This window comes from Belonocnema kinseyi, chromosome 6 (genome assembly GCF_010883055.1).
Source record: "Belonocnema kinseyi isolate 2016_QV_RU_SX_M_011 chromosome 6, B_treatae_v1, whole genome shotgun sequence".
In the NCBI taxonomy this organism is placed as follows: domain Eukaryota; kingdom Metazoa; phylum Arthropoda; class Insecta; order Hymenoptera; family Cynipidae; genus Belonocnema; species Belonocnema kinseyi.
In genome coordinates, this window is record NC_046662.1 from 75,594,025 (window position 1) to 75,621,166 (window position 27,142).

At 29.3% G+C, this 27,142-nt stretch overlaps 1 protein-coding gene across 4 annotated transcripts in view; it reads right to left on the bottom strand.

The window, feature by feature from the left end:
• LOC117174052 (broad-complex core protein isoforms 1/2/3/4/5) overlaps window positions 1–27,142 on the bottom strand; it is a 223,391-nt gene that overhangs the window by 43,400 nt on the left and 152,849 nt on the right. For all 4 annotated transcript variants that reach the window (XM_033362705.1, XM_033362704.1, XM_033362703.1 and 1 more), the window contains exon 3: window positions 7,677–7,878. In XM_033362705.1, the coding sequence (XP_033218596.1) occupies window positions 7,677–7,878 (202 nt within the window). The remainder of the gene's footprint in view (window positions 1–7,676; window positions 7,879–27,142) is intronic.

Consider the following 27,142-nt stretch of genomic DNA (forward strand, 5'->3'; position numbering starts at 1 on the left):
AGGGAGCTCTTCTTAATATTTTGACACCAAAATCATGTCGATACACCTTACCGACTGCGAGTAAAGCCACCCACGCTTTAACTTGACAGACTGTATAATGGGAGTGCATAGAATTTTGTGCAAATTCAGCAGAATTTAAACGCGAACTAAAAAATTCAAACTTAATAAAATTCGAGTTAATTTGGAGAAATTTAAAGATAATGTGAAGTCCAAAAATGTATACAAATTCAAGGTAAATTCAACGAGAATTCAATTGAATTGAAAACAATGCATAAATATTTTTTTAAATTATGGAATTATTTAAATTTAGAATGAACAGAGAACAATTTAAAGGAATTTAACAGAATTTGATGAAATGCCAAAAAGTTCAAGATATTAAAATACTTCAGGATGAAAAAAAAACAATGAAATAGCTAGAATTGAGTGAATCTAGTAGAATTAAAAAAAGTCAGCGTAAATTATAAAAGGAACTAAGAGAATTCTAATGAATTTAAAATCAGTCAGGGTGAAATCCAAATTAATTGAAAGAAACACAAAAAATATTCCATTGATTTTAGTAGAAATCAGTTTAGAAGAATTCAGGGATATTCAAGAAAATTTAATGAAATTCACAAAACAAAGATAAATTAAAAATAATTCAAGTGAATAGAATTAGTGATAAAGAATCTGATAAAATTCATTGAATTCAATGGATTTTAAGAGGATTTTAAAGAATTTAAAGGAATTAAGAAAAATCCAATAAAATTCTGAAATCACTTAGTTTTCTGTTTTAATCTATTGAAATTAGTCACTAAAGTGATATTTTTATTTCAAAAAGTAACTATAATGACATTTTCTTAAAAAAGTTAGTATGGTAATTTACCTTTAAAAAAAGTGACTATATCGACTTTATCTTTAAAAAATTATTTGAGAAAAAGTGACTTTGACGACTATGTAGCCGCCCTGGCTATTTTCTAAAACTTTTTTTTTTCTAAAAAAGTTAGCAATTTGTATAAGTACTTTTTAATTTACGAACTTAAACATAAAAAACTTGACTACTCACTATCAGTCAATTATTCATAATTTATTCAGAAATTATTATCCCACTCGGAAAAAGCCAACAGAAAATATAAACGATAAACGTATAACAAATGTTTTTTTTTCGTAATGTAGCAAAATGTACCTTTTTCGCTTGTAAACAGTCATCAAGATTCTCTAATCGATTATTAAAAGACACGTATGTAAATTCATTCTATCGCTTAAACAATCAGGTCACATTTTTTTATTTCTAATGTAAATTTTACTGACATATTATCAATATTATCATACATATATTACTCTCTAATCTCTAATCTGATAAGTATATGCTGTATAATTTAACGTTATTTATATGAGATGATTAGTTGAATTCTGCAAAAAATACTGCCTCTCTTTGAGTTTATTGAACAATTTTTTCATTTGCAATAAAATTGGAAGATAAGAAAAAATTCGGAAACAATAATGAGAATAATAATCATTCAGTATATTATTATTATTATCCTGTTGTAAGATTCTTATCTATAGTCAACGCTGGCAACTTTTGTGAATTAAACCGGAAATCGTTATCAATTCCAAATTGCAGGAAAGTGAGATAACGCCGGATAAGTAAACAAACATTGTTCATTGTGCTAAGTAAAGTGTGAACCTCGTACTCGAGTTTGTAAATAATTTTTTTCGCCTGCGGATAAAAATGTGTCATTTTAACTCAACTTTTTTGTGGTAATAAGAATCTTTTGCAATAAAAAAACTTTGGGAGAATATTTTTTTTTATGATACTTGGTTAAGGTGAAATATTTGGATTCTTTTGCTTCAGATTTTGCTTCCATGCTTCAGATTTCGAAATAGAGAAAATGGAGGATTTTAAAATTAGAATACTTTAGGGAATTACTTATTTAACCGGTGGAAAGGTTTTCAAAACAGGAAAATAGGGTGGGTTTTCACGAAAATAGAGGAACACATTTTGTTTTTAATAATAGGTTCCATGTTCAATTTAGCTTGAAACACTTTAAACTTCTAACATTTCAAGTCGAAATTTATTACATTTTGAATAAATTCGATGAATTTTGAACTAAATAACTGAATTTTCAACACTTCTTGTGGGTTTGTTTACGAAGATTTAACTAATACCTATACGCATATTTAAACCTATCTTTATGTCTATACATCGCACGCATTTCGCTGAGACTCTTGATTCTTTCGGTCCTTATACACTAAACGAGAGAAACGTATCACTACTTGTGAGAAACTTATAGTGCTAGGTCAAAAATTTCAGGTGCTCCAGACTTAATTAACTATTTATCACACACATCCACCCCTCCCCCCTCACACACATATTGAAAATACATTGAGAGATTTCGGAATCTTTAAAATGCTGTGAAAGTGTTGAATGAAAAAGTACAATTTCTGATTTGCCATTTTTTAAGCATGAAAAAATTAATTTTTTTGAAAACCCACACACGAGAGAAACAAGAAATTAAAAGATGAAAGTTTTGATGAGAAGTTTTCCACGCAGCGGGTGGATTTTATTTTTTTACTCTTTATTATTATGTTTTTCACGATTAAAATAAAAACTACGCACTCTATTCAAAAGCGATTTTTAACAAATTTATACATCTTTTTTAAATGCAAAATTTCTGTCTTCTCGTCTTTTTCCGTATTTTGCATGTGCTTGAAGTTTCGAATCATCATTAGGATAAATTGTTCGTATTTTTGAATACTGTATATATCCGTACAGAGAATGTTTGAATCTTGAAAAAAAGTTGTCTCCAAAATTTTCCAATGCGCTCACTTTTTGATTTTTTATCCAAAATGGCTGACTTCGTGCTAAAAACTAAACATCTACAGACTAACAGACAGACAGAATAATTAAAAAAAACTATTTTTATGTATTAAACGACAGTTCTGGAGTTTCAGGTTTTTTTTTATTTTATCAAATGTAAAAGTAATTATTAGCTCATTTGAGAAAGAATTACGGTAATTTATACTAATAATCGGTATAATCTTTATATATTTAACATGTTGAAAGATATTAATACAAGTATTAACAAATATTTTGCTTAGAATTATCTCAGGGCCTCTACTCAAATTCTGTAAAAAAAATTCCCTAACAATTCTAAGATGTTGCCAGGTATCTATAGATTTTCCCAAGGTATAATTTTTGCTGAATAATAAGCCACTCAAAAATTAAATATCACATTCTTTAAAGCAATTCTGACCCTACATCCCTTAAAAAGTATTCCATAATACTTGAAAAAAACTTCCGTTATCCATTTGTAAATTGTTAAATGGTAGTTAACTAAGTTTATTAAAAGTGGTAAAAAAATATGAATAAATGAAGTGTGGTCCAAAAAAAGCTTTTTTCTAAAATGTCTGCCCTACAAATTTTTCCTTTTGGTGTTAAAATGTCTCCGGCATAGTCATTATTTATAAAAAAAAATATTTAGGGATCTCTCAAGTTAATTTTTGCACAAAATTGCTGTTTTAATTTCAACTATTAATTTATAATTTTACTTGAGTACATATGCATTTTATCCTTTTCCTATTCTAATGTAAAAAAACCATTAACAGCGGCAACTAAAATAACATAAGCAATTTTTTGCAAATCATGGGATTAAGAGATACCTAAATTCTTTTTTAATTCTGCCAATATACAGTGGACATTTTACACGAAAAGGAACAATTTTTAGGCATCGAGCCATTTTAGAAGAAAAAAATAAGGATATTTTCTAGACCACTATAATATGAATGGAATAATTACGCGAGTTAATTATGAATAATCTTTTTCTCAGTCCTTATAAATATATGACTGTGTAGGAACAATACAATTTTTATATATACAATTAAATAATGTTACTTAATTTATGAAAGTAACTTTGTAAAAGGACAACAAGTTCCCTCATGGCGCAAGCTTTTACGAAAGTTATAATTACCACTAAAAAAATTCAACTCTTAACAAAAAATACCTTTAATATATTGAACTCTAACCTACTTGAGTCTAAGAGAAAAATGAGATTCCTCATTTTTTGTTATAAACTTCTTTTTACTTTTTTTAATAGTTGCTTAAAATTCGGAGCATATTTAACATATTCATATTTTCAGTCAAATATATTCAGGAAGAAATTCTGTCCGAACCTCCTGAAAATTTTGCAATTACGTCAGACAACAATTTTGAACATTTCCCTTCAAAATTAAGATGGAAAAATAATGATTTATTATTTAAAGTAATTAAAATAATAAATATGGCAACTTGAACCTCCATATTCTGAATTTTCAACGTAATTTTAAGTTTTCAATATTTTACTTACTCTTAGAGCAGATGTAGAACCATCATTTACTGAATTTTATCTTCCCAATAATCTATATGTGAAGCTTTGTTAACTTATCATTTGTGGGGTAGCCGCTGGACGGAAAACCGGGAAATATCCGGGAATTTTTTTAAACCAGAAAAAGCCGAGAAATTAGTATGATAGTGAATTTATTTATTTACAAGGAATTTCACAAATTTTTAGAAGAACCATCTATCAAATCACTTGAAATATCACAAATATCATATCACATAATATATTTTAATTAAAAATAAATTCGATTTCAACTTTATTAATATGTTAATTTTAGTTATTAACTGTTTTCATTCCTACATCATTTACTTCATAACGCTGATTAAAAAATATTTTACTTGATAATTTTTCGATTTTATGCCGTCATTTTTAAACGTAAATTTTTAATTTAAAAGATTTAAAAATAAAAACATATAAATTAATTAATGGTTTTCAAAACTAAAATATCTTTCGAGTTTTAAAAATTGTACAAAAATTATTTCACAATATGATTCTAAATCAGTTTTAAATTACACAATTTAAAGATTTTGACGTTAAAGATTCAACTTTTTCAATACGAAAGCCCCAATAATTAATCAAATTGAAATTTGCTGATTCAAACTTTATAAAATAATTTTAATATAAAAATAACTTGAAATTAATACATTCATTAATTAAACGATTTTATTTTATTTAAAATCCTTTTTAAATAGTGTTTCAGTCAATAATATTAAATTTTTAACGCATTCAGTTCGAAAATTTTTAATTAAAAAAATATCTGAATGAGCAATTATACATCAAATATTCAAAAGTAAACAATTTGAAACTGAATCGTTTGAAATAGAAAACCTTGAATGGTAAAAATTTTAGAGTAAGACATTTAAACTTTCAACTTCACAATTGTTATTGCAACGTTAAGTAACAATTGAAAATGATTAATTTGAAAGGACCAAAATTGAGAAAAAACAAATTAATTTTGGTATTTAATTTCTTTGCAATTGCGAGTGGAACTTTTTTAGGTTCACATTTTTATTGTGTGGAAAAATGTGAATTATTGTATTTTAAACATTTTTATCAACCTTGAAATGATAAACTTCTAATTTTTGTTAAATTGGTAGTACATTTTATATTTGTAAAGTTTTTATTGAGTTGACAGCGATACCGGTTTTTTTTAAATTGGAAGAGGCCATTTTTTTATTTTTAAGATTTTTATCGAGTTTGAAGAAAGAATTTTTTATTTCGGTTTTTTTTGTCTGAATTAAACGAAGATAATTAAAAAATATATAAAATTTCAGTTTTTGTTAAATTGGTAGTTTATTTTATATTTGTAAAGTTTTTATTGAGTTGAAAGTGATACAGATTTTCTTTAATGGGAACAGGCCATTTTTTATTTTTAAGATTTCTATTGTGTTTGAAGAAAGAATTTTTCATTTTCGTTTTTTTTTAATTGGAAGAAGATAATTAAAAAATATATATAGTTATTGAGTCGGAGGAGAGGAAGTGTTGATTTTCGATTTTTTCTGAATTTAAAAGAGGGATTTTTTTACTGTATGGTTGTTATAGAACTGGAAGGAAATTCGTTTTTTAAAGTTTTTTTAAATAGGAAGATGCACAAATTTTTGGATATAGTTAGATGTTATCTTTGTGGTTTTTTTTGAAGATATCGTTTTTTAGTCGACCCAACTATCATAACAGTGAATACGATTTTTTGATTGACATTAGGGTCGATCGTATTTATTTTTTTTGTGTTTTGCAATTAACTTAAAAGATATTAATTTATTTTGGATTAAAAATACAAATTAGACGTTTTATTCTTTATAACCAACTGACTAAATGGATTTATCAATAAGACTACGTGAATTAGTCTTAACTTATATAATTTAATTGATTTAAATGCATTGCAATTTATATTTTCCAAGGAAACTTTTTTTTATAATGTTTTTATTGAGTTGGTAGATGGACATGTTTCATTTCTTCACACTTGTATTAATACGAGTTGAAGTTGAGGATAAGTGTTAATTTAGAGAATTTAAAACGATAGCGCGGATTCATATATTTCAACCAGAGATCTTTGTACAATTCAATTTATCAAAGTGTGAAGGTTTAGGTTTTGCAGTTTAATTGCACTTAATTGAAAAGTGTTAAAAGCTTCTATTTTATATGTGTCAATTAGTGAGAGTTTAAATACAAAATTACCAAATTAAAATTAGTTTAAACTTTAATTTAAATTTCACTAGTTACGAACATTTTTGTACTACTAACGCACGCATGAATGAAGAGATTTGGCGGGGAATCCCAAATCATGAGCACAGTATAGTCGGTCAGATGGTGTGAACGTCGCAAATCCCTGTTGCAGATCCAACTAGTGGTACTCATTTCAATACACATTCTTATTTAAGAATACTAAAATTTCTTACATTTGTTACAACTTATGTTACTTAAAATTCTGACTTTTGACTAAAAGTTTGAGAAAACTTGTTGTTGACCATTATCACTTTTTGACACTCACCATTTTCATACAGTAAATAATACTTTTTCTAAACGTGAATACTAATTTTTGCTCGCTCAAGTTTTAAAGAAATATCATCTCTTATCATAGTAGGAATCTTTATAGCAGTGCCCCGATTATCCCTAAATGCTTAAGTTTTATTTTAATTATACATATAGAATGAATCAAATATTGATATAAAAAGTCTCTCCGTGTAGTTACACTCTCAGTTAGGTATGTAGTTGAATTTCCAATCAACAAAGCTGAATTGTCAACGACAAATTTACTAGTTGATATCTCAAAAATAAAGTAAAAATAGAAAATAAATAAATTCGACCAAAAAATATGAATCTTTGACAATATAGTTAAGTCGTCAAAAAGATGAATGAAAAAAAACTTATTTTTGAAAAAAGAGTTGCCTTTTCAACCCTGAAAATATGAATTTTCAAGAAAAAAGTTTATTTTCAACCAGTTAGTGAAATTTCTTACCAAATTGTTAAACGTTCAAGCCTAAAAGATAAATTTCCTACAAAAATTTTTAATTCGAAAAAAAAATTTTTAAAAAAGTTACTTTTAAAAAACCCATTGAAGTTTCAACCGCAACCGCAAATTTTCCGAACAAAAAAATAAATTTCAAAGAAATAGTTTAATTTCTAACCAAAATAGTTGAATGTTCGCCCAAATAAAGGAATTTTGTATCAAAAAATAAATCTTCATCAAAGAGGGCAACAGGAAATATAGGAGAATAGAGAAGTGTATTAATTCTGGAATTATAAACAGATTAATGGAAAATAATCAATGTTTATCACGCATACACGCCTTTTTGATATAAATGTTAAATTTTAGTATTTTACCAATATCCTCGTCTACGTCGTCGTCTTCGTAAGACTGCTGCTCGAACTCGAACCTGTCCGAGTCCTCGAATTCTTCAACGTCTTCAGCCTCAAATTTTTGGGTATCACTTTTCTTTTCAGAGGAAGAACTTCCAACACCCTGACTTCTACCCTCCCGCGCCTTTTTTTCGGCAAATCTCTTTTTCACGACCAACTTATTCTCCTGTAACAAAAAATCCCACTGTCATTAAAATATGCTTTTAATTTCCACTTAACGCTTTAAAAAATACCCTTTTTGCTAAAAGAAGGCATCTTAAGAATTTACAGGTATTAAACAGTTCAATTTTTAACTTAACAAGCTTAATTTTCTACCAAGCATGGAATTTGTAGTTAAAAACAATTATTTATCAACCAAAAAGATGGAATAAAAAAATTAAATTTGCCACCAAACTAATTAATTTTCAACTAAAATTATAAATCTTCAATTTTCAAAGAAAAAAAAAATTTCAACAAAATACATGAATTTTCATATAAAAAAATTAATTTAATCAAAAATTGAATCTTGAACAATGAAAGATTTTTTGGTCAATTCAGAAAAAAAAATTCAACATGTTAAACTTTTAAGCAAAAAAGAAGATTTTTCTACCATAAATTTGAATTTTCATCCCGAGAATACGAATTTTCAACAAAAAGTAATTTTTCAAGAGAAAAAAGACGATTCTACAAAAAAGAATTTTCAACCAAATATTTCAATACAGTAATATAAAGCTACTTATAGTTATTTAATATCATAAAGTAATTTATAATAATTTAAAAAATGTAAGGACGCTCTTGAGAAAATCCCCTGCTGTAATAGTAATTAATTAAAGATCCCTGTGGCAAATCTTCATTAAAACTAACCTTCCACGGATTTCTATCAGCTATTCTCAACATCGTGGCGAGGCAAGACTGACAAAGTTAGAACCATCGATCGTAAAGTACAAAAATGTTCAACTTTCAAACTGCAACTAGCGGTCTCGAGTTTATTGCAAAGTTTCCGGAGACTTTTTCTGATATGATAAATGGGATTTTTTTCATTCGAACTCGAGAGTCGCTCGATTGCAATTGCATTTTATATTTTTCCTCTGAGTATGCAGGGACTTTAACTCGATCTTAAACGATGACTCAGAGCGTTTCTTCGACAACATGATCGCTTTTGGTCCAATCTAAAGTCGAGAAGGTTCGCGTCAATATTTTTGAAACACCGGTGAGTTATAAAAGTACCCTTCTATAAAAAAATTAGAGGTGATTATACCCAGTTGTCTAGTGTAGAGTATTTTTAAACCTTTTTAGTCAAAGCAGTATACTTAAATATTCAAATTTGTTACAAAAGTATGAAATTTAATTATCACTTTGAAAAAAGTGCGAAATTTGTTTTGAAATGCTGATTTTTTTTACGAATTGAGGTATTTAACATCTCTTTTTTTCATTCTGGCATTACAAAAAAAAAATGAAAAAAAGCGGTTGGAACCGATTCTACAAGTTTCCTAATGGCTAAAGGACATTCACACAGAATTTTACAGTTTTATAACAATTTGAGTAAGCTTTTTAATATATATCGAGCGTACCTCTTGGACTATAGCTTTTAAGGCTTTTTGAAGATGAATCTTCAAACAAAACAAAAAATACGATATTGCAACAAGATAATTCTTCAAACAAGAAAAATTATTCGGCCAAGAAAGTTTAATTTTTAACCCTGCAATATAAATTATCAACATAAACGTTTATTTTCAACAAAACAACTGAAGTTTCTATAAAACTGTTAAATTTGTAAGCCAGCAAGACGACTTTTCTGCAAAATATTTCAATTTTTAACCCTAAAATATGAATTTTCAACAAAACCGTTGAATTTTCTACCCGAAACTTTGTGCGTAATAGTTGAATTTTCCATCCCAAAGTATGAATTAATAAACAAAATGTTTATGTTCAATCCAAAAAGTTGAATTTTTAATCAAGAAGATTATACATATCAAGATTATAATTTTGTAACAAAAAAAAAAGGAATTTTCCACAAAACAGTTGAGTTGTCAATTCAACAAGTAGAATTTTTTATGTGAAAGTTGAATTTTCATCTCGAAAAACACGAATTAAAAAAAAAATTATTATCGAACCAAAGATATGAATTACATTATTTTATAAATTGCATCATTTTCATCTGAAAAATTTATTTTTTAAGAAAGTAGTTTAACGTTTACCAGTTTAAAAAAACTTTTAATTAATAAAGATTAATTTTCAACCAAAAATGGGACTAACAAAGTAGTTGCATTTTTAACAAAATAAATAAATTTTCAACCAAAAAGACTAATTACATGACAAAAAGGAATAATTTTCCACAAAGCAGTTTTATTTTCAATCTGAAAAGAAGAATTTTCTACTTGACAGTTGAATTTTCAAACAGAAAACATGAATTTTTAACAATATACTTTTTAGCTAAAAAAGATCAATTTTCACCCAAAGATGTAAGTTAAATTATCAATTAAAAAAAAGTTTCAAGCTAAAAATGGAATTTTTAATAAAGCAGTTCATCTTTCAACAAGATAATTAAATTTTCAACTAATAAAGATGAACTTTCAACCAACAGAGATGAATTCTAGACCAAAAGTTTAACAGTATTCAGTTTCAATAACAAGAAATTAACATTTAAACAAAAAAAAAAACTTTTGTAGCAAATATGAATTTTCTATGAAAAATTACCAATTTCCAATACAAAAGGTAATGGTTTAAATTTTAACCGAAAAAAGATTTCAATTTTAAAGCAAACACAGTTGAATTCATTTACCGGACGATTTTTCCACCAAATAGTTAATTTTTTGCGAAAATAGTTAAATTTTCAAAAGAAAATTTGAATTTTAAACCAAAAAAAGATGACTAAAACAAAATTGTCGAATTAAAAAAAAAATTTTCGACCAAATAATAAAATTTCGAATCAAAAATATTAATTCTTAACTAAGAACTAATTAAACAAAATACTACTCAAACGGGCCAGTAAATTTTCTGTTTGCTTCTAAAAAATGTCAACGATGCAGCATTTTTAGTTAAAAAAAAGAAGGTGCAAGAAAAGAAACACAAAGAATGGTCGTTAATTCGTTACGTCATAGAAAACATAAATACAAAAAGTTTTAATTAGTACAATATTGACTTAATTGATACACGACTTCCTTTTTATTTAGGGTTGATTGAACAAGACGTATTTTTACTTTAATTGAAAATTGAATTAAATCCATGAAATCGTTGTTTCAAAAGTTGTAACTGGAAATAGAAGTGGTGCAAGAAAACAAATTTTTCGCAACGTTTTATATTATAGAATTTCTAGAGTTTACGATTTGTTTACTGGAAGCGGAGTAGTTTTTTCGATTAACTAACTGACACTGAGATTTATTCAAGTAAGAGGCAACGTAATAACAATAATAATATTAATCAGGTCTGCAGATACGTCCGTCCGTACGTACTACATTTGACCGACATCCTGATTCCTTCTACTTTCTATTGTGTTTCGAGATAGAATTAGAGTTTTGCAAGCCGAGTTAGTTGAGAATATGCGCGATATCGTCAGGTTCCACTGAAAAGCAATCCTCGTTTTCTAAAATGAAAGAAATACAATCTGCACTCCAATTCTGATTCAATCAAAAACCCCCAGCAACCAAGTACGACTTCGTTGATTCCACTTAACAAAAATCTTGCTTTTTTAAATTAAATTCTGCAAATTTTCTTTTAGATCGGATTTCAAACTGAAATATTCATCAATACTTATCCGTAACGAAATTTTTCTCAATCAGATTTTTGCCAACTTCGCTTAGAAGAAATTCATTCAGGGACCAGGCCGTCCATACACCACGTGGACAATTGGCTGAAAATTCTTGTTTTCTTAAAAAAAATCTTCATGATAGAAGGTAGCAAGTACAAATAAAACGTTGTGCACATTTTCTTAGTTTTTCATGTTTGTTTTTTTTTTTTTAAGAAATCCGCAGGTTTATGAGAACGCGAGTCCACGCGGTATATGGATGGCCCCTTATCAGTTTGCAGACTGCAAAGTAGCGGAATATTATTCGCTGTCATAACATTTATTTTGCAGCTACTAGCAAAAAAATTACCGTTGACGAGGTGTGAATAAAAAAAGGAAAATGTTATTTAGCTACCAGAGATTTTATTAAATTTTTTACAGATCTGAAAATCAATTATTTGCTCTATCTTCTCGATTTACGATGATTACAAAAAATATAGAAGTAGTATATAAAAGTAACTAATTTGGGGCGTGTACTCAAATTCTGAAACATTTTCCTTGCAAATCCTAGAATTTTTCCGGTAGAATCTTTGCTGAATAAGTAGCCATTCAAGTATTAGGTATCGCATTTTCTTTAAATTCTTACATTACACACCTTCGAAGCATTTATATATAATTCTTAAACAACCCCTTGAATTATCGATCTAAAAATGGTTAAATTTTAATGAACATTTATTGAACAATCGGAAATAAGCCAATTTTTCACGAAAAGTGGGAAAAAATAGTTTTAAGTGAAATTAATGTGGGTACAGCATTAAATTCTATTTAAAACACGCTTTTAATTCTTAACATTTCGATCAAAAATATTGCATTTTCAATCGAATAGATGAATTTTTAACTAAATAGTTGAATTTTCAATGAAAAATCAATAAAAAATCATTCAATAAAAATTCATCCAAGAAGATTAATTTTCTGCCAATAAAGACGAATTTCCAAAAAAATAGTTAAATTTTCAATCAAGGATATGAAGTTTCAACTAGAATGATGAATCTTCAATCCAATCAAAATAAATGTGTAATAAACTTGTGTAACTTTCAACGAACTTGTTGGATTTAAAAGCTAAAAAGGCAAATTTTCTTCAAAACAGTTGAAATTTTAACCCGAAAATATGAACTTCCAATAAAAAAGTTAACGTTGAACCAAATAGTTGAAATTTCAAGCTATTTCGACAAATTTTGTACATAACAGATAAAATTTTAACCCGAAAATATTAGATTTTCAACAAAATAGCTGAAATTTCCACAAATCCGGAAAAAATTCTTCAAACAAACAGTTGCATTTTTTTATCCGAAAATAAGAATTTTGAAGAAAAAAGATCATTTTCAATAAGATAGCTAATTTTTCAACAAATTGGTGGAAATTTCATCAAAATAGTTGGAATTTCAACAAAATATTATTATCATTATTAAGTATAAATTCAGTATTACAAAATAACTTTCATACAGAAAAAGAAATCACTATTTAATTGAATACTAGTACTTAAAAAAAAGTTTAAGCAAGCTCAAAAAACTCCTCGACTTTTCCAGGTTTTACAGATTTCCAGGTAAGTAGACAACCTGTTAATTATAAAAATCCCTAAAAACTTTTTCAAAAATTTTAGAATTGTGTATCTGTAAACTGCTAACTTCCTTGTCTGTCCGATTAAGCTATCTCAGGCAATTAGGAAGAATTCTAGACGAGCACGATTCCACGGTATCGGAATAACGGCTCTGCGGTTGCGATTAGTTTCACGACCAAGGCGAATACGGTGCATCCTCGAGCACGAAATCGAATATTCATTTTCGGATTCTTTTCTGAGATAATAATAATAGCGTTTATGTGCCTCCAGCGAACTTTGATATTAATTAATCATTATATTTTCGAAAAAATATCAAAATAATTTAAATCATACTGATGATGTTATAAATGTAATATGTAAATTGCATTTTCAAGTTCTTCAATTTGAAAATTTTTGAATAAGAAAGTACTCTATATAAATTCATATTTAATGTTGACCCCTGGGTTGAAAGAAAATATTGCCTTTGCATACTATTGTGTGTAATCTGACTTCATCTTTGCGACTGATAATTTTCTACATTTACAATTTGTTTATTCGCCCCTATCGCTTACTCGTTGTTATAGTGTAATATTACGCAATATGTTTTGCACACACAAATTCAGTATAATTATTAATCTAGCCTTATGTATAAAAAAGTTTACCCAATTTCATAATAAGTATATAAAATACATTTTTGAAAGACGAAGGACAACCATCGATAAGCTTCTTTACTTTTGTATTTTCATTCCCGTGATCACGTGATTCATAAATATTCCACGTAGAAGCACGTATTAGCTTTTAACTTGCTTTGTATTCACATTTTTCAAACTCTTATCTGATTAATTATTTTGTCATGGAAGTAAACTCGAGAGTAAATTTGAACTCTTATGAAACGACATTTTTGAAAAAAAAAATCTAAGGTATGAATACGTTCGAAGGCCGAAGGTATAACCTTCCCACTTGCGGTTTTTTATTTACAAATTTGAAAGTTTCCCAATTATACTTTATTTGAAGTTTTCCAATTTTACTTTATTTGAAGTTTTCCAATTTCGAAGCTCTCGTGTTTCGAAATTATCCAATTTATAAACTTTTCTATTGGAAGCTTGCCAACTTACTGCCCTTTCGAAAACTCTTGGTTCAATATTTAAATTTAAATCTTTGAATTTTCCTCGGAGTTTTCTAAATTGATGACACTACAAGTTTTAAAAGCTCTTAAAACTGAAGGCTGTTCAAATTGTTTTGGAAATTCCCTGGTGAAAATGTATTTTCATAATAAATTGCAATACATTATAATGAAGTAAAATGATAAGGTGATTATAATTTTTTGAAAAAATTTGCAATTACATCTACCAATCAGACTTCACAGTTCAAAATCCTCTCAAAACAGGGGAAATATGGTCACATCTCATGAAAATAGGGGAATAAATTCTTTTAAATAAATTCAATGTAGGTACCATATTGGATGCAATATGAAACGCTTTAAATTCCTAATATTCCAAATAAAAGTATTGCATTTTCAACAAAGTAGACCAAAAAATACCTATTTTCAACTAAATAGTTGAATTTTCAATAAAAAAAGATCAATTAAAAAAAAAACGATTTTTTAACTACATTTATGAAGCTTAAGAAAAAATATCACTTGCAACAAAGTATTTCAACTTGCGGCGTTGAAAAAATTTTATTTGCTTTTCAGTTTTAACTTAAAATGTGAAAATATATAATAATTTTGACTGTCTATAAACGAATTTCTGTGAAGTCTTTTTTTTCATTTCATTCTAAAATCTGGATATCTTTAAATATGCAAATACACTCACTGCTTGGTAGAAGCACCGCCAACTGTTTCGACTTTTTTGATTTGAGATTCGAAAGCTATCCAATAAGACCATTAAAATCAACCTTCGCTTTTCTTCTCTCATTGGCAGAAGTGATTTAGCAACTCAAGGCCGTTGCGATATAAAAATATTACCAATTTCTTTTTCAGTTTCCTCCAGAATAAAGTATTAAAATCACAATTTCCGAAAATATTTGTACTTAAAACAAAAAATAGTTCAATTAAACCGAAAAAGAAGAATATCCACAAAACAGTTGAATCCTTAACCTAAATAGATTAACAGTTTTCAACCAAACTGTTGTATTTTTAACCAAAATGGATGAAATTTATACCAAAGATGAATTTTCAACAAAGGTGTTGACTTTTTAATCTGAAAAGTTCAATGTTTCAGAAACAATTTGACTTTTAATCCCGAAAAGATGAATTTCAAACAAAATAGTTAAATTTTGAACTAAATACAGTGAAACTCTGAGACTGGGCCGATTTTGGGACTGGAGGAGGTGGGGAATTACCAAGATAGAGTGCCGTTTTGTAGAAAACGGTTTTCTTTTTCACGCTTGAGCTACCGCCGCTCAGCCCGCGCAGCTTCTTTTTCACCTACTTGCGGCGCGGCGTCAATTCTCGGAAGAATGATACCAGGATGCTCTATCTCAGAGTTTCACTGCAGTTGAATTTATAACAAAATAATTAAATTTGCAACAAAATAGTTAAGTGTTTAACGAACTACTTGAATATTCAACCTACAAAGATAAATTTTCAACTGAGAATTTAACAGATAAAATTTCCACCAAAGGATATGAATTTTTAAAACAAAAAGGTGATTTTTTAACAAAAGAGATTCATTTTCTGCCAAAAAGAACAAAATTTCAACAAAATATTTGGATTTTCAGAATAATAGTTGAATTGTCAAACAAAAAATATCAATTTTTAACCAAAAATGAAGAAGTTCCATTTTCAGTTAAAAATTAATTTAAAAAAAAGGAGCTTCCAACAAAATATTGCTCGTTCAATTTTCAATCAGAGACATTTTTAACTAAAATGATGAATGATTAATTTTTAACCGAAAATTTGCATTTTTATCCAAAAAAGATTAAATTTCTACTAAAATAGATAAATTTTTAATCCAAAGACGAATTAAAAAAAAAAAGAGGTGAATTGTCAATCAAAAAAGAATTCAGTTGAATTTTCAACATGAAAATATGATTTTTTAACGCAAAGGTGAATATTAATAAAAGAATACAAATTTTTACTAAGAATATCATTGTAGAAAAATTATTTCTTCTGTCTTACGGTCACGGTAAAATAAAAACAAATTAGAGCTATCAATTTAACTACATTTATTTTTAGAACAAAAATTAAAACTTCGACGACGTTTCGGCATCACTGCGTGCCTTTTTCAGAGTATATTAGTGTAAAACGATTTTTAAGCGAAACAACAATCATTCCAATTTTGGAGTCAATACGTGTTAACTTATTTGTGTCATAATTAAAAATAGTTTATACGTTATTAATGTTAAAAAAAGGTAAGACTCCAAACAATTATTGATTTGGTGTTTCCAAATCTTTACATCAAGAATATAATTTACAGGAGGAGTCAACTGTAAAAAAAGAAAATAGAAGGCAAATAAATTACTGACATGAATATTATTTAAAAGTGCCTACCTAACTTTATTTTCAAAATACCGTAGTATTATTTTATAAACAAAATAACAAATTTCAAATAAAAATAAAAAAGTTCAAATTTATTACTCCTGATATTATTTAAACTACGCGGAGACAAAAATATCGCACAATGATATAACAAACCTCTATATTAAAATAAAGCGCAATATGTTAACGTACAAGCAGGTTCTGTAGCTTTGTACGATATTATTATAATGCACTAATATCACTTGGCCAATACTAGAAACCTCATATATAATATAATAAAATAATAATATAATGGAAAATCTTTCAATGTACGATAACACGATTTTACGTTATTAGAATGCGATAATTACGATATCCGCAGGAGTTACGGTATATATTGCAGTACATGCAATATCGTTTTCTCCGTGTACCTTCTATAGGAATTTCCTAACTTTTCACTGACCTGCGGCCGCTCTGTATATTGTATTTTACAATATCGAACATTTAAAGATAAAGGGTCAAATTTTTCGAGAATAGGGGAGAGAAGGCGATTTAAAAAAAGGGAAACGCAGGGGAAAGACTGCCATCCGTGCAGGGAGAAAACGATATCGCATGAATTGCAATATATAGGGTAATTTTTTTAACTTGAAACTTTCACATATCTCGAAAAATAGGCACTCTGTGAAAAAATGTTTTGAATCAAAATTTAATCACTCTGAGTAGTACATAAACTGATGTTAAAGTCGGTTCCCTCACACCGCCCCCTGGGGGTGGAGCAAGTTCGAAATCTTAAATGAGAACCCCTGATTTTATTACACATTCGGATTCTTTGGATAAAAATGCGTATGATTTGTCTAAAACATTTTTCTCGTTTCGCGATTGATGGCGCTGTAATCGACGAAATTAATTTTTTCTTCATTTTGCTGTTACTGAGAATGCACGCTTACGATTCAGCAATACATTAACAATAAAAAATACAACATTTTCATTGTGACTTAACTGACCACGGAAAAAAAGAATTTTTCAAATCGCTACAGAATCGTTGAACCAGTGCAATAAAAAATCGTACCTAAAAAAAATACATCGTTACGAACATAGGTAGAACCTCCTTCTTTTTAAAGTCGGTTAAAAATAAGGGCAATAGAGTTTCGGATCTCTTTGGTAATTATTATTTTGAAAAACATGCCAAAACGTATTCCAAATAGAATTCTGTCACGTGCTTCATTTTATCGTACTATTACAAAATTTACTACCAATGGAAGTCTTCAACCTAAGAAAAAGACTCTTACAACAACAGTCGCTGGAGAAAATAATGAAATTGCTGTATTAGCTGCAGTGGCCAATAATCTGCACGTTAGTATACGAGAAATTGATCGTGATACCGGAATGTCTCAGAGTAGTGTTTGGAAAATTTTGAAACGTAATAAATTTCATCCGTATCTTGACTCTTTACATCAAGAACTAAAGGAGTTGATTCCCAAAATCGGGTAGCTTTTGGTCAGTGGGCACGTAAACAAATACAACAAAATCCCAACTTTTTCGTTATGTATTACTCTCTGACGAACCGCTTTTTACGAACCATCGAATAGTTAATCGAGACAACATGCATTACTGGAGTATTGAAAATCCGCAGTGGCTTCGTGAAGTCGAACACCAGCACCCATGGACTGTCAACGTATGGTGTGGAATAATTGGCAATAAAACTGATTGGTCCCCGGATTATTGAAGGCAGCTGAAATGGTCTAAAATATCAAGACATTTTAGAAAATTAACTGCTAATATTGCTTGAAGGCTTGAGCTTAGAAATACGGCAGAACTCAACATGGTCGCTGAATTGGTAGAGGCGGTCCGATGAGTTGGCCTGCAAGATCGCCAGATCTTACTTCACAAGATTTCTTTTTGTGGGGCTTTCTGAAACACAAAGTGTACAAAGAAAAACCAACAACAAGTGAGAATATTATTGACCGAATTACAAGTGCATGTGCTGAAATTCAAGAAGATACACTTCTCCGTTGTGTAAATTCATTTGGATTACGGATTATTAAGTGCATTGAAGACGAAGGTCATCATTTTGAGCACTTACTTTAATTAAAAGATGATTCCCTGAGCACCTAGAATTGTGAGAGGCGAGGGGACTCACGTTAATCAAGCACCCCGAAGGGAACAGAAAACTGCTACGTCCACGCCGTTGTTCCTGGGTTACGCTAAAAGTAGCAGTTTGTTTTAAGACTAATTTCGAGTATTGCAGAATCGTAAGCGTGCATTCTCAATGGCAGTACAATAAAGAAAAATTGAATTTCGTCGATTACAGCGCCATCTATCGTGAAGCGAAAAAAACGTTTTAGACCAATCATACGCATTTTTATCCAAAGAATCCAAATATGCAATAAAAAATAGGGGTTCCCATTTAAAATTTCGAATTTGCCCCCACCCCCAGGGGGCGGTGTGGGGGAAGAGATTTTAACATCAGTGTATGCACTCCGCATAGTGACTAAATTTTCATTCATAACATTTTTTTATAGAGTGGCTATTTTTCGAGATATTGGAAAGTTTCAAGTTAAAAAAATCATCCTGTATACCGTAACTCTTGCGCTATATATCGCAATTATCGCATTATGATATCGTAAAATCGTGATATCGTACAATGCAAGATTTTCCATTATATAATTATTTTATTATATTAAATATACGAGGGTTCTAGTAGTGGCAAAGCGATGTTTGTGCATTACCAGCAGTCTTGTGCGCGCCACGGCGCGCGCCTATTTATGTTTTTATGGAAAAGAATAAATCAAAAGTCAATCTTTTCTATTCATCTTCTTCGTTGAGGGTTCAATTCTTTTTTTGAAAATTCCTTCATAGTTAGACAAAAATTAATTTATGTAAGATAAAATTGGATTATATCATTTTTGGTAGAGAATTGATATTTGAAATTAAAAATTGATCTTTTTTAGTTGGAAATTCAACCATTTGTTTGAAAATGCACATATATTGATGAAAACTCGGTTTTTTGGTAGGAAATTAGCCTTCTCCATTGAAAATTAATCTTTCTGATCAAGAAGAAAACTATTTTGTTGCACATTCCTTTTTATAAAATTAAATTCTTCAACTAAAAATTTAACTATCCCACGTTTGGCGAAACATTGAAATTTTGAATTACAAATTGATATTTTTGTGTTGAAAAATAAATAATTTGTTTCAAACATCGTCTTTTTTTTATATAAAATTAATCTTCTTGGTTGAAAAATCATCTGTTTGTTTCAAACTTCAACTATGTATTATCAAATTCATCTATTTTAATCAATTTCAAATAATTTGTTGAAAATTTAATTGTTTATTGATAAATATTAATTCTTTTAACTAAAAAGGAATATTCCTATTTCTGGTTCTATATATATTCATATTTTAAAAAGTATATTTATAATTGAAAATTAATTTTTTTAGTTGAAAATTCGTCTTTTGGTAGAAAATTAATTTTCTTTGTTAAAAATCTTATCTTGTTTATTGAGGATTCAACTATTTTCTTGATTTTTTTTGTTTATTAAATATTAATGCCTTTAAGGAAAATTTTGATTATATCATTGTTGGTTGAAAACTAATCGTCTTTTGTAGAGAATTAATTTTATAGGTAAAAAATTAATCTGTTTTTTATTATTTTTAACATAGATGTCCAAATTCGATTTTTGATTGTCTTATATGGGAAAAAAACGTCTTGCATAATTGACTATAAAAACAATTGTATCGCTGAGAGATTCTGCTAAGTAATGCATGGAACCTGCTTGATTTTAAGTGAATTCTATCTTATTCTAAATACTTTTTATAATATTGTTCTTGGATTGAAAATTAATTTAGTTGAATACAATTTACATCTGTATAAGGTTTCTTACAATTTATAATAATAAATTTCGTGCAAACAGATTATATGAAAAATAACAAAAAAGGAATAAAATAATAAAAAATTTAATATAATTACATATAGGTCAATGAAAAAATAATTTGCAAACAACTTTTTTGGATTGAAAATTGTTTCATTAAATAAAAAATTGATGACAAAACTTTTTCGAATACATTGGTATAGTTTTCTCATCAACTGTATTTCTTTAACATAAAATAAAGTTGTAAGATTACTGCAAGATTTATTAATCGTTCTTAATAAAATTAAACAAAATTGAAAATTAAAAATAAGTCATTTTCATTTTTTAATAGTTTAAAACTAAGTTATTAATAAAAAAAATTCTTCCAATTGTAAAGCTGCGTACCTACAAGATATTGTGTTCTTTTCACAGATTTAATAAAACTCTCTGATGAAGGCCACCATCGTGTGCTCAAACGTTTGAAACAACTTAATTAGTTTCAATTCACCTGCCCTTAAAGCCAATAACATACATCAACAATTTCTTCAAAATTCTGCTATTTATTTTAAAAAATTTCTTCAATAGGAAATTAATCTTTGTGATTTAAAATTCATCTTTTTTGTTAAAACTTTTAATATTTAGTGTCAAATTCACCTGTTTTGGTAAAATTTTAAATAACCTGTAGAAAATTTCTTTATTTTTTTATTGAATATTAACTTTTATTTTCTAAAAACTGAATTATTCTATTTTTGTTTAAAATTTGAAATTTTTTATTGAAACATGATCTTTTTTAGTTAGAAATGGAATTATTTGTTTGAAAATTCCCGTATTTTGTTGAAAATTTGAGTTTTTTGTTAAAAATATAAAACTTCTCCCTTGATAATTCATATTTTTGATTCAGAATTCACCTATTTTGTTGTAAGTTCCTTTTAAGTTGGTCAAAAAGTAATTTCTCGCCGACCATTGGGTGATAATGAAAGTGCCCGTACATCCCTATGGTATGTATCTGTTGTTAGAGGTTTTCAAAATTGTGTTTTTATAAAATAAAGATCCATAGAACTGAACATAATTCATTTAATCCCACATTTCTTAAACCATATATTATTTAAAAGGACATAAAACATTGGAAGCCTATATATTTTATGCAGCTGTTTTGTCGTTAAGGTGAAGTGCAAGGAGTTTAATGGTACTTTTCTTATATTGAGTAAAGTTAGTGTAACATTGGTGTATTTCTAGTTATAAGTTAATCTTTTAGTTATTATTTGCATTCAATATAAACATTAACATTAAGTATTATTCCTGTAATGCATGGAATTTGTTGTAAAATTTCATTGCTGATATAAAATGCAGTAGCAACTTATTGAGATTTTGAGGTTAATATTACATTTTGCAATTCAAGAGCGAACTGCTCGCAGTTAAAAAAAGTATCAAAAAGACGTAGGATGGAAACATAAAAACCTATTTCTTATTTTAATCCTGATTAAAATAGTTTCTGTTTTTTCACCAAAAATGTTATAAATTTGAATAAATTTTTTTTGAAATTTGTATGAAATCTTTCTCTAATTTTCAATGTATTTCAAACACGAAGTATTTTTTTCGTATTAAGAAAAATGAGTAAAAGCTTAATTTTCGCGAAGTTTTTGTAGTACATTCTCGTAACTTTTCATAGCAAAAAAATTATATTTGATAGATTTTTCTAGATACACGGATGATTTATATTAAAGTGGAAAAAATTATCTAATTCTGCGACCAGCAGTTCGCTCTTGTATTATAAGATTAATTCCTAACCTCAAAGTCTCAAAAAGTTGTTATCGCATTTTACACCAGCATAGTACTTTGATAACAAAACTTATAGCAAATGCCATGCTTCATAGGAATATTACTTAATGTTAATTTTTATATCAATAACAAATAATAGCTTAAACATAAACTTGTAATTAAAAATATACTAACCCTACCGATAGTAACCTTAGAGTATATGCTAAATTCTAAAGATTCTCAAGGCTCTGAGAAGCTCTGAGAAATTCTCCGCAGGCACTCAGGTAGATATATTTAATGGTCCAGATAACTCGTTTAAATGCTTTGAAGGCTTTAAAATGTCCTCACCGAAATTGAAATAAAAATACGATAATAAGTAACAAGCAGAGAGGCTTAAACTGAAATAAGAATTCGATTATAAATAACAAGCAGAGGCCCTATATAGCGGCGGCACGGGTGGCAAGGTGGTGGTAAAGGAGAAGCGTTGATTCGTATTATCGACTTTGAATTTCGATTCGATTATTATTCCCAACAGTGATCCAGGAATACTTGCGCATGCTTGCACTGTGTGGCGCTCATTGACTCTAGTTCGCGTACTTATTTAAAAACCTAGTACAGACGCGCACCGTAGCCAATGAATATCACTTAATCCAAGCAAGCGCAGATTAAGATAGCTCCGTCGGGATCATTAAATTCAAGAAAACACGTGTAATGTTCCATTACTGTCTAACTCACGGTCACTCACGGATGTCTCTGTCGCACGCGTGCAGCTATCAAAGAACGAGCAATCATGAGAATTTTTTCAATATTTTCCAATGCTGTCTAACCCACTGACGCCTCATGTCACACGCATATAACAATGAAATCGAGTATTGTGACAATCGAAATCGACAATATCGTTTAGAGATTTTACATTAAGGATAATATCGTGCAAAGATCCGGAATCTGCTTTCTTTCAATCCAGAGTTTTTGCGATGTCATTGTGCGATATCTTTTTCTCCGTGTGCCATTAATTATATTTTAACAAATACAAAAATGAACAAAGGACAGATATGAAATAAAAATATTTGAAATGAGAGTAAGATAAAAAAAACCACAAACGTTGATATTAAAAAATGAGAGATAAAATAGTGTTCATCCGGAGGAAACGAGGGAGTCGATTTTGTCGATTGCATTCGAGACTGTCCCACGTGGCGATAAGAAGCGATAGGGCGGGAACGAGGAAACGTCTGTGTTGTGTCGTGGAAGTGGAGTAACAAGGTCGAATCGAAGAATTATTTACTCCTCCGCGTTTGATGCTCGAGCGAGCAGGCAAGGGCGAAGGGCAAAGTTGCAGTGAAAGGGAAAAGAGAGCGAGAAAACGAATGGTGGGGAGAGAAGGAAGGGAAGAAAAACAAAGGATGCTGTAAGTCCTTGAAAGCGAGCAAAGCCATCGCACAGGCGATGCAAGTTTTCACCGTACCACTACGAGAAATAAACTCACCAACTAAAATCTCTTTTTCATAAGAGGGCGAAATAAAGGGGAGAGGGTGATAACAACTGATCTTTTCAACTTAAATCTGCCTTAGTAAGAAGTTAAAATGCAACAAAAAACCTCGTAAAAGAACTTTACAATATATGATGGAAAAATCAATTCTATCAAATTAAGACTTCTTTCTTTAAACAATCCAATAACAAAATAGATTTAAAAAGATTGAAAATTGGTCTTAAAATAGTGAAAAATAAAAATCTTGGGGAATCTCTCTTCATAGCTAAAATGATAGAACATTTCACCGTCAATTGAAAGGTCCTACGGTCGAAAGTCGAGACCTGGCACAGACAATAGCATGCCTTTGTTAACAGAAAATTGCGTTTCGTAAAAATTAAAAAAACTAATCAAAGAGAAATTCAATTAAGACCTAAATTAAGAATAAATTATCTATAAATCATAGATACGAACAAATACATGGGAACCTGAATTAAGAACGGTTTCGAGCGAGGCCTGCAGTGGCCTTGATCTTAAGTCCAACGAATCCAAACGTAAACAGTCAATGCCACGTGAACAATTCCTGTTGGATTTGGACACATGCTAACAGCTCACGAAATTAACAGGCTGAGAGTGCTGCCGCCCCTCATGCTGTTTGTCACGATTGACTGAGTACTGACTCTTTTGGTGGTACCACGGTCCTCGCATTAAAAAAATTCTGAGGATATTATTTCTAGAAATATCGTAAATCTGGGATTCTTAATTCCAGGTGCCGATGTAGAAAAAAAAATACAGTGTGGATTTATGAACGTCTGCAAATATAGGTTGGAATGATAAAAAATAAAAAGTAATAAAAACGATAACACACACACAATTATATACATTATAAATACCATATTGAATTCAATATGAAAACGCTCGATATTTCAAGTAGTTTAAACATTTTTTTTAGCCACATTTTTTAAAGCAATTTTTAGCCAAATAGTTGAATTTTCAATGTACAAAGGTGAATTTTCCACCCAAATTTCGATTTTTCAAATAAAACAGATTAAACTTCTACCAAAAAAGGTGCATTTTCAAACAAATAGTTAAATTTTCAAGCAAAAAGTGAAATCATTCAGAAGGTTTTTAATTAAATAGCGGAATTGTGAATTAAATAAGATCAATTTCCAAACAAATATTTTTACTTTTAAACAAAGAGGCAAATTTTCAGCTGAAATGATACATTTTTTTTTTTAAATTCAGTTTTAGCAAAGGAGTTCATGAAAAAAGCATGGGGCTCAGCATTAACGTAAATAAAACAAAAATTATGGTATTCAAAGGAAAGGGTGAGAAAACGACATGCAACATTGTATTAAATTATGAGAGAATTGAATAAGTTGATAAGCTTTTATACCTTGGTAGTTTATTCACTAGGGACGGAAAGATGATGAGTTAGATAGGCGCATAAGGGAAGGTAAGAAGGTTATCGGTAGAGCAGGGCCCATTATCAGAAGTTAAAATTTATCAAATAAATCTGAAATGGCCATACATAATTCTATATTTGTACCGACTGTGCTATACGGTATAGAGACATAGACCTATTAAGAAAAGGATAAAGGTAAAATTAACGCGATTCACATGAGATTCCTGTGCATAATATGCGGGAAAACTCTGATGGACAAAGTGAATAACGAATTAATTTACAAAGGATGTGGTACAAAAGAAACACTAGTGGACGCATAAGAAAGAAATCGATTAAGATGGTTCGGGCATGTGGAGAGAATGCAAGATGGACGACTAACGAAAGAAGTATATCAAGGTAAAGTAAATGGCAGCGTGCCCAGAGGCAGACCGCGGAAATAATAGTAAGAATGTGTGAATGAGACCCTAGTCAGAAGAGACATATGTAAGAAGCCACAGAAACACGAGAGTTTGCGTGAAAAAATGCATGAACGTGAAGGAAGCTAGAGAAGTATAGTGAAAATCTTCAATCGCCCTCCCTTCTATAGCCTTTCTGAGAATTGACGCCGCGCCGCATGTAGGTGTAACAGGTGCTGCGTGGGGTGCACAGGATCTGCGGCTGTCACTCAGACTAGCAGTAAGACGTGAACAAACAAAAGGGGAGCAGGCTATAATGAGTTAGTTGCCACACACCGTCAGCCCTGAAATCGGGGCTATAGAAGAGTTTCACTGTATGGCAGGCCAGAAAAGTATAGCGACAAATAGTTAACAAAAAGAATGTCAGTAGAGTGAATAACGCCTGAAACAAAAGACCTTGGATACTAATGGATCTGTGTGCGAACCCTCACAAGAGGCCTTCGTGGTGATTGCTAAAGAGATTGATCAGCAACCTGGGTCGGAGCAGCGTTGCGGAACGAACGTATTATTTAAATAAATAACACGAGAATTCTAGATCAATCTAAAAATGCTATAACCCCTTCCTCACATTACTCTCTTTCCAACTGAGTGAGTCACGCCTACCCCGAAAGGGAAATGGCTTAATGGTATAATAAAAAGTTCAACCAATTACTCAAGAAAGAAAAATTCCTAATAACTAGTTGCGTTTTCAAACCAAACAGTAGAATTCTCTACAAAACAGTTGAATTTTTATCCCAAAAATATGAATTGTCTAGCAAAATATTAGAATTTTCTAACGGAAAAAGGCGAATTTCTAACAAAACAAATGCACAAATAAAACCAATAGTAAAATAAATGTTGAAGAAAGGAGTTGAACTTTCTACCAGATAGTTGTATTTTTAACAAGAAGACTAATTTTCTACTAAAAAGGCAAGTTTACAGAAAAAGACACGAATTTGCAATCAAATAGTTTAATTTTATACAGAAAATAAAATAAACAAATTTTCTTTAATAAGTTAATTTTCATCCTCAGAAACCCAAATTTTTAATCAAAGAGATGAACCTTCAAATGAAAAAATCAATTTTTAACAAAGTAGTTTAAATTGCAATCAAATAGTTGAATTTTTAACTAAAAACTATAAACTTTCAACCAAAAATTGAACAATTACATTTTCAGTTGAAAAATTAATTTTTAATAAAAAAAGTAATTACAAAAATTTAATTTTCAACTGACAATGATCAATTTTCATGAACAAAAAATATATCAATTTTCAGTTAAAAAATGAAGGCGCAAAAACAAGAATTAAAAAAATTTTTAAAAAAAGTTTAGTTTTAATAAAAGTTTTAAGTTTTAATGAATTCTTAAACAAAAATATAATTATAGACTGCAATTAAAAAGAATTAGCTTTCAACCAAAAGTAGTTGCACGGATTAAAGCAAAAAAAAAATGAGAAAAGGGGGAATTTTTTTGAAAACAGGACAAAAAAGAATTATTTTTTAAAATGGGGTGGGGGCGAGGAAAGGGTAAGAATTATGATATGTAAGACAAATATGCAAAATAGCTGGATAATAATAATTGACCGATAAGAGCACGTATAAGTTTTCATATCGCGTGAATGCTCTCGACGTAGAACTTACGCCTGTCTTTTTAGGTGGCGTACTCGCGTCATCGCGTCACCGTGCGTCGCAGGGTGCGAGAAGCTACGTTATAAAATGCAACGACCTACAATACTACAAATGCTTCAGAATCGCCACGG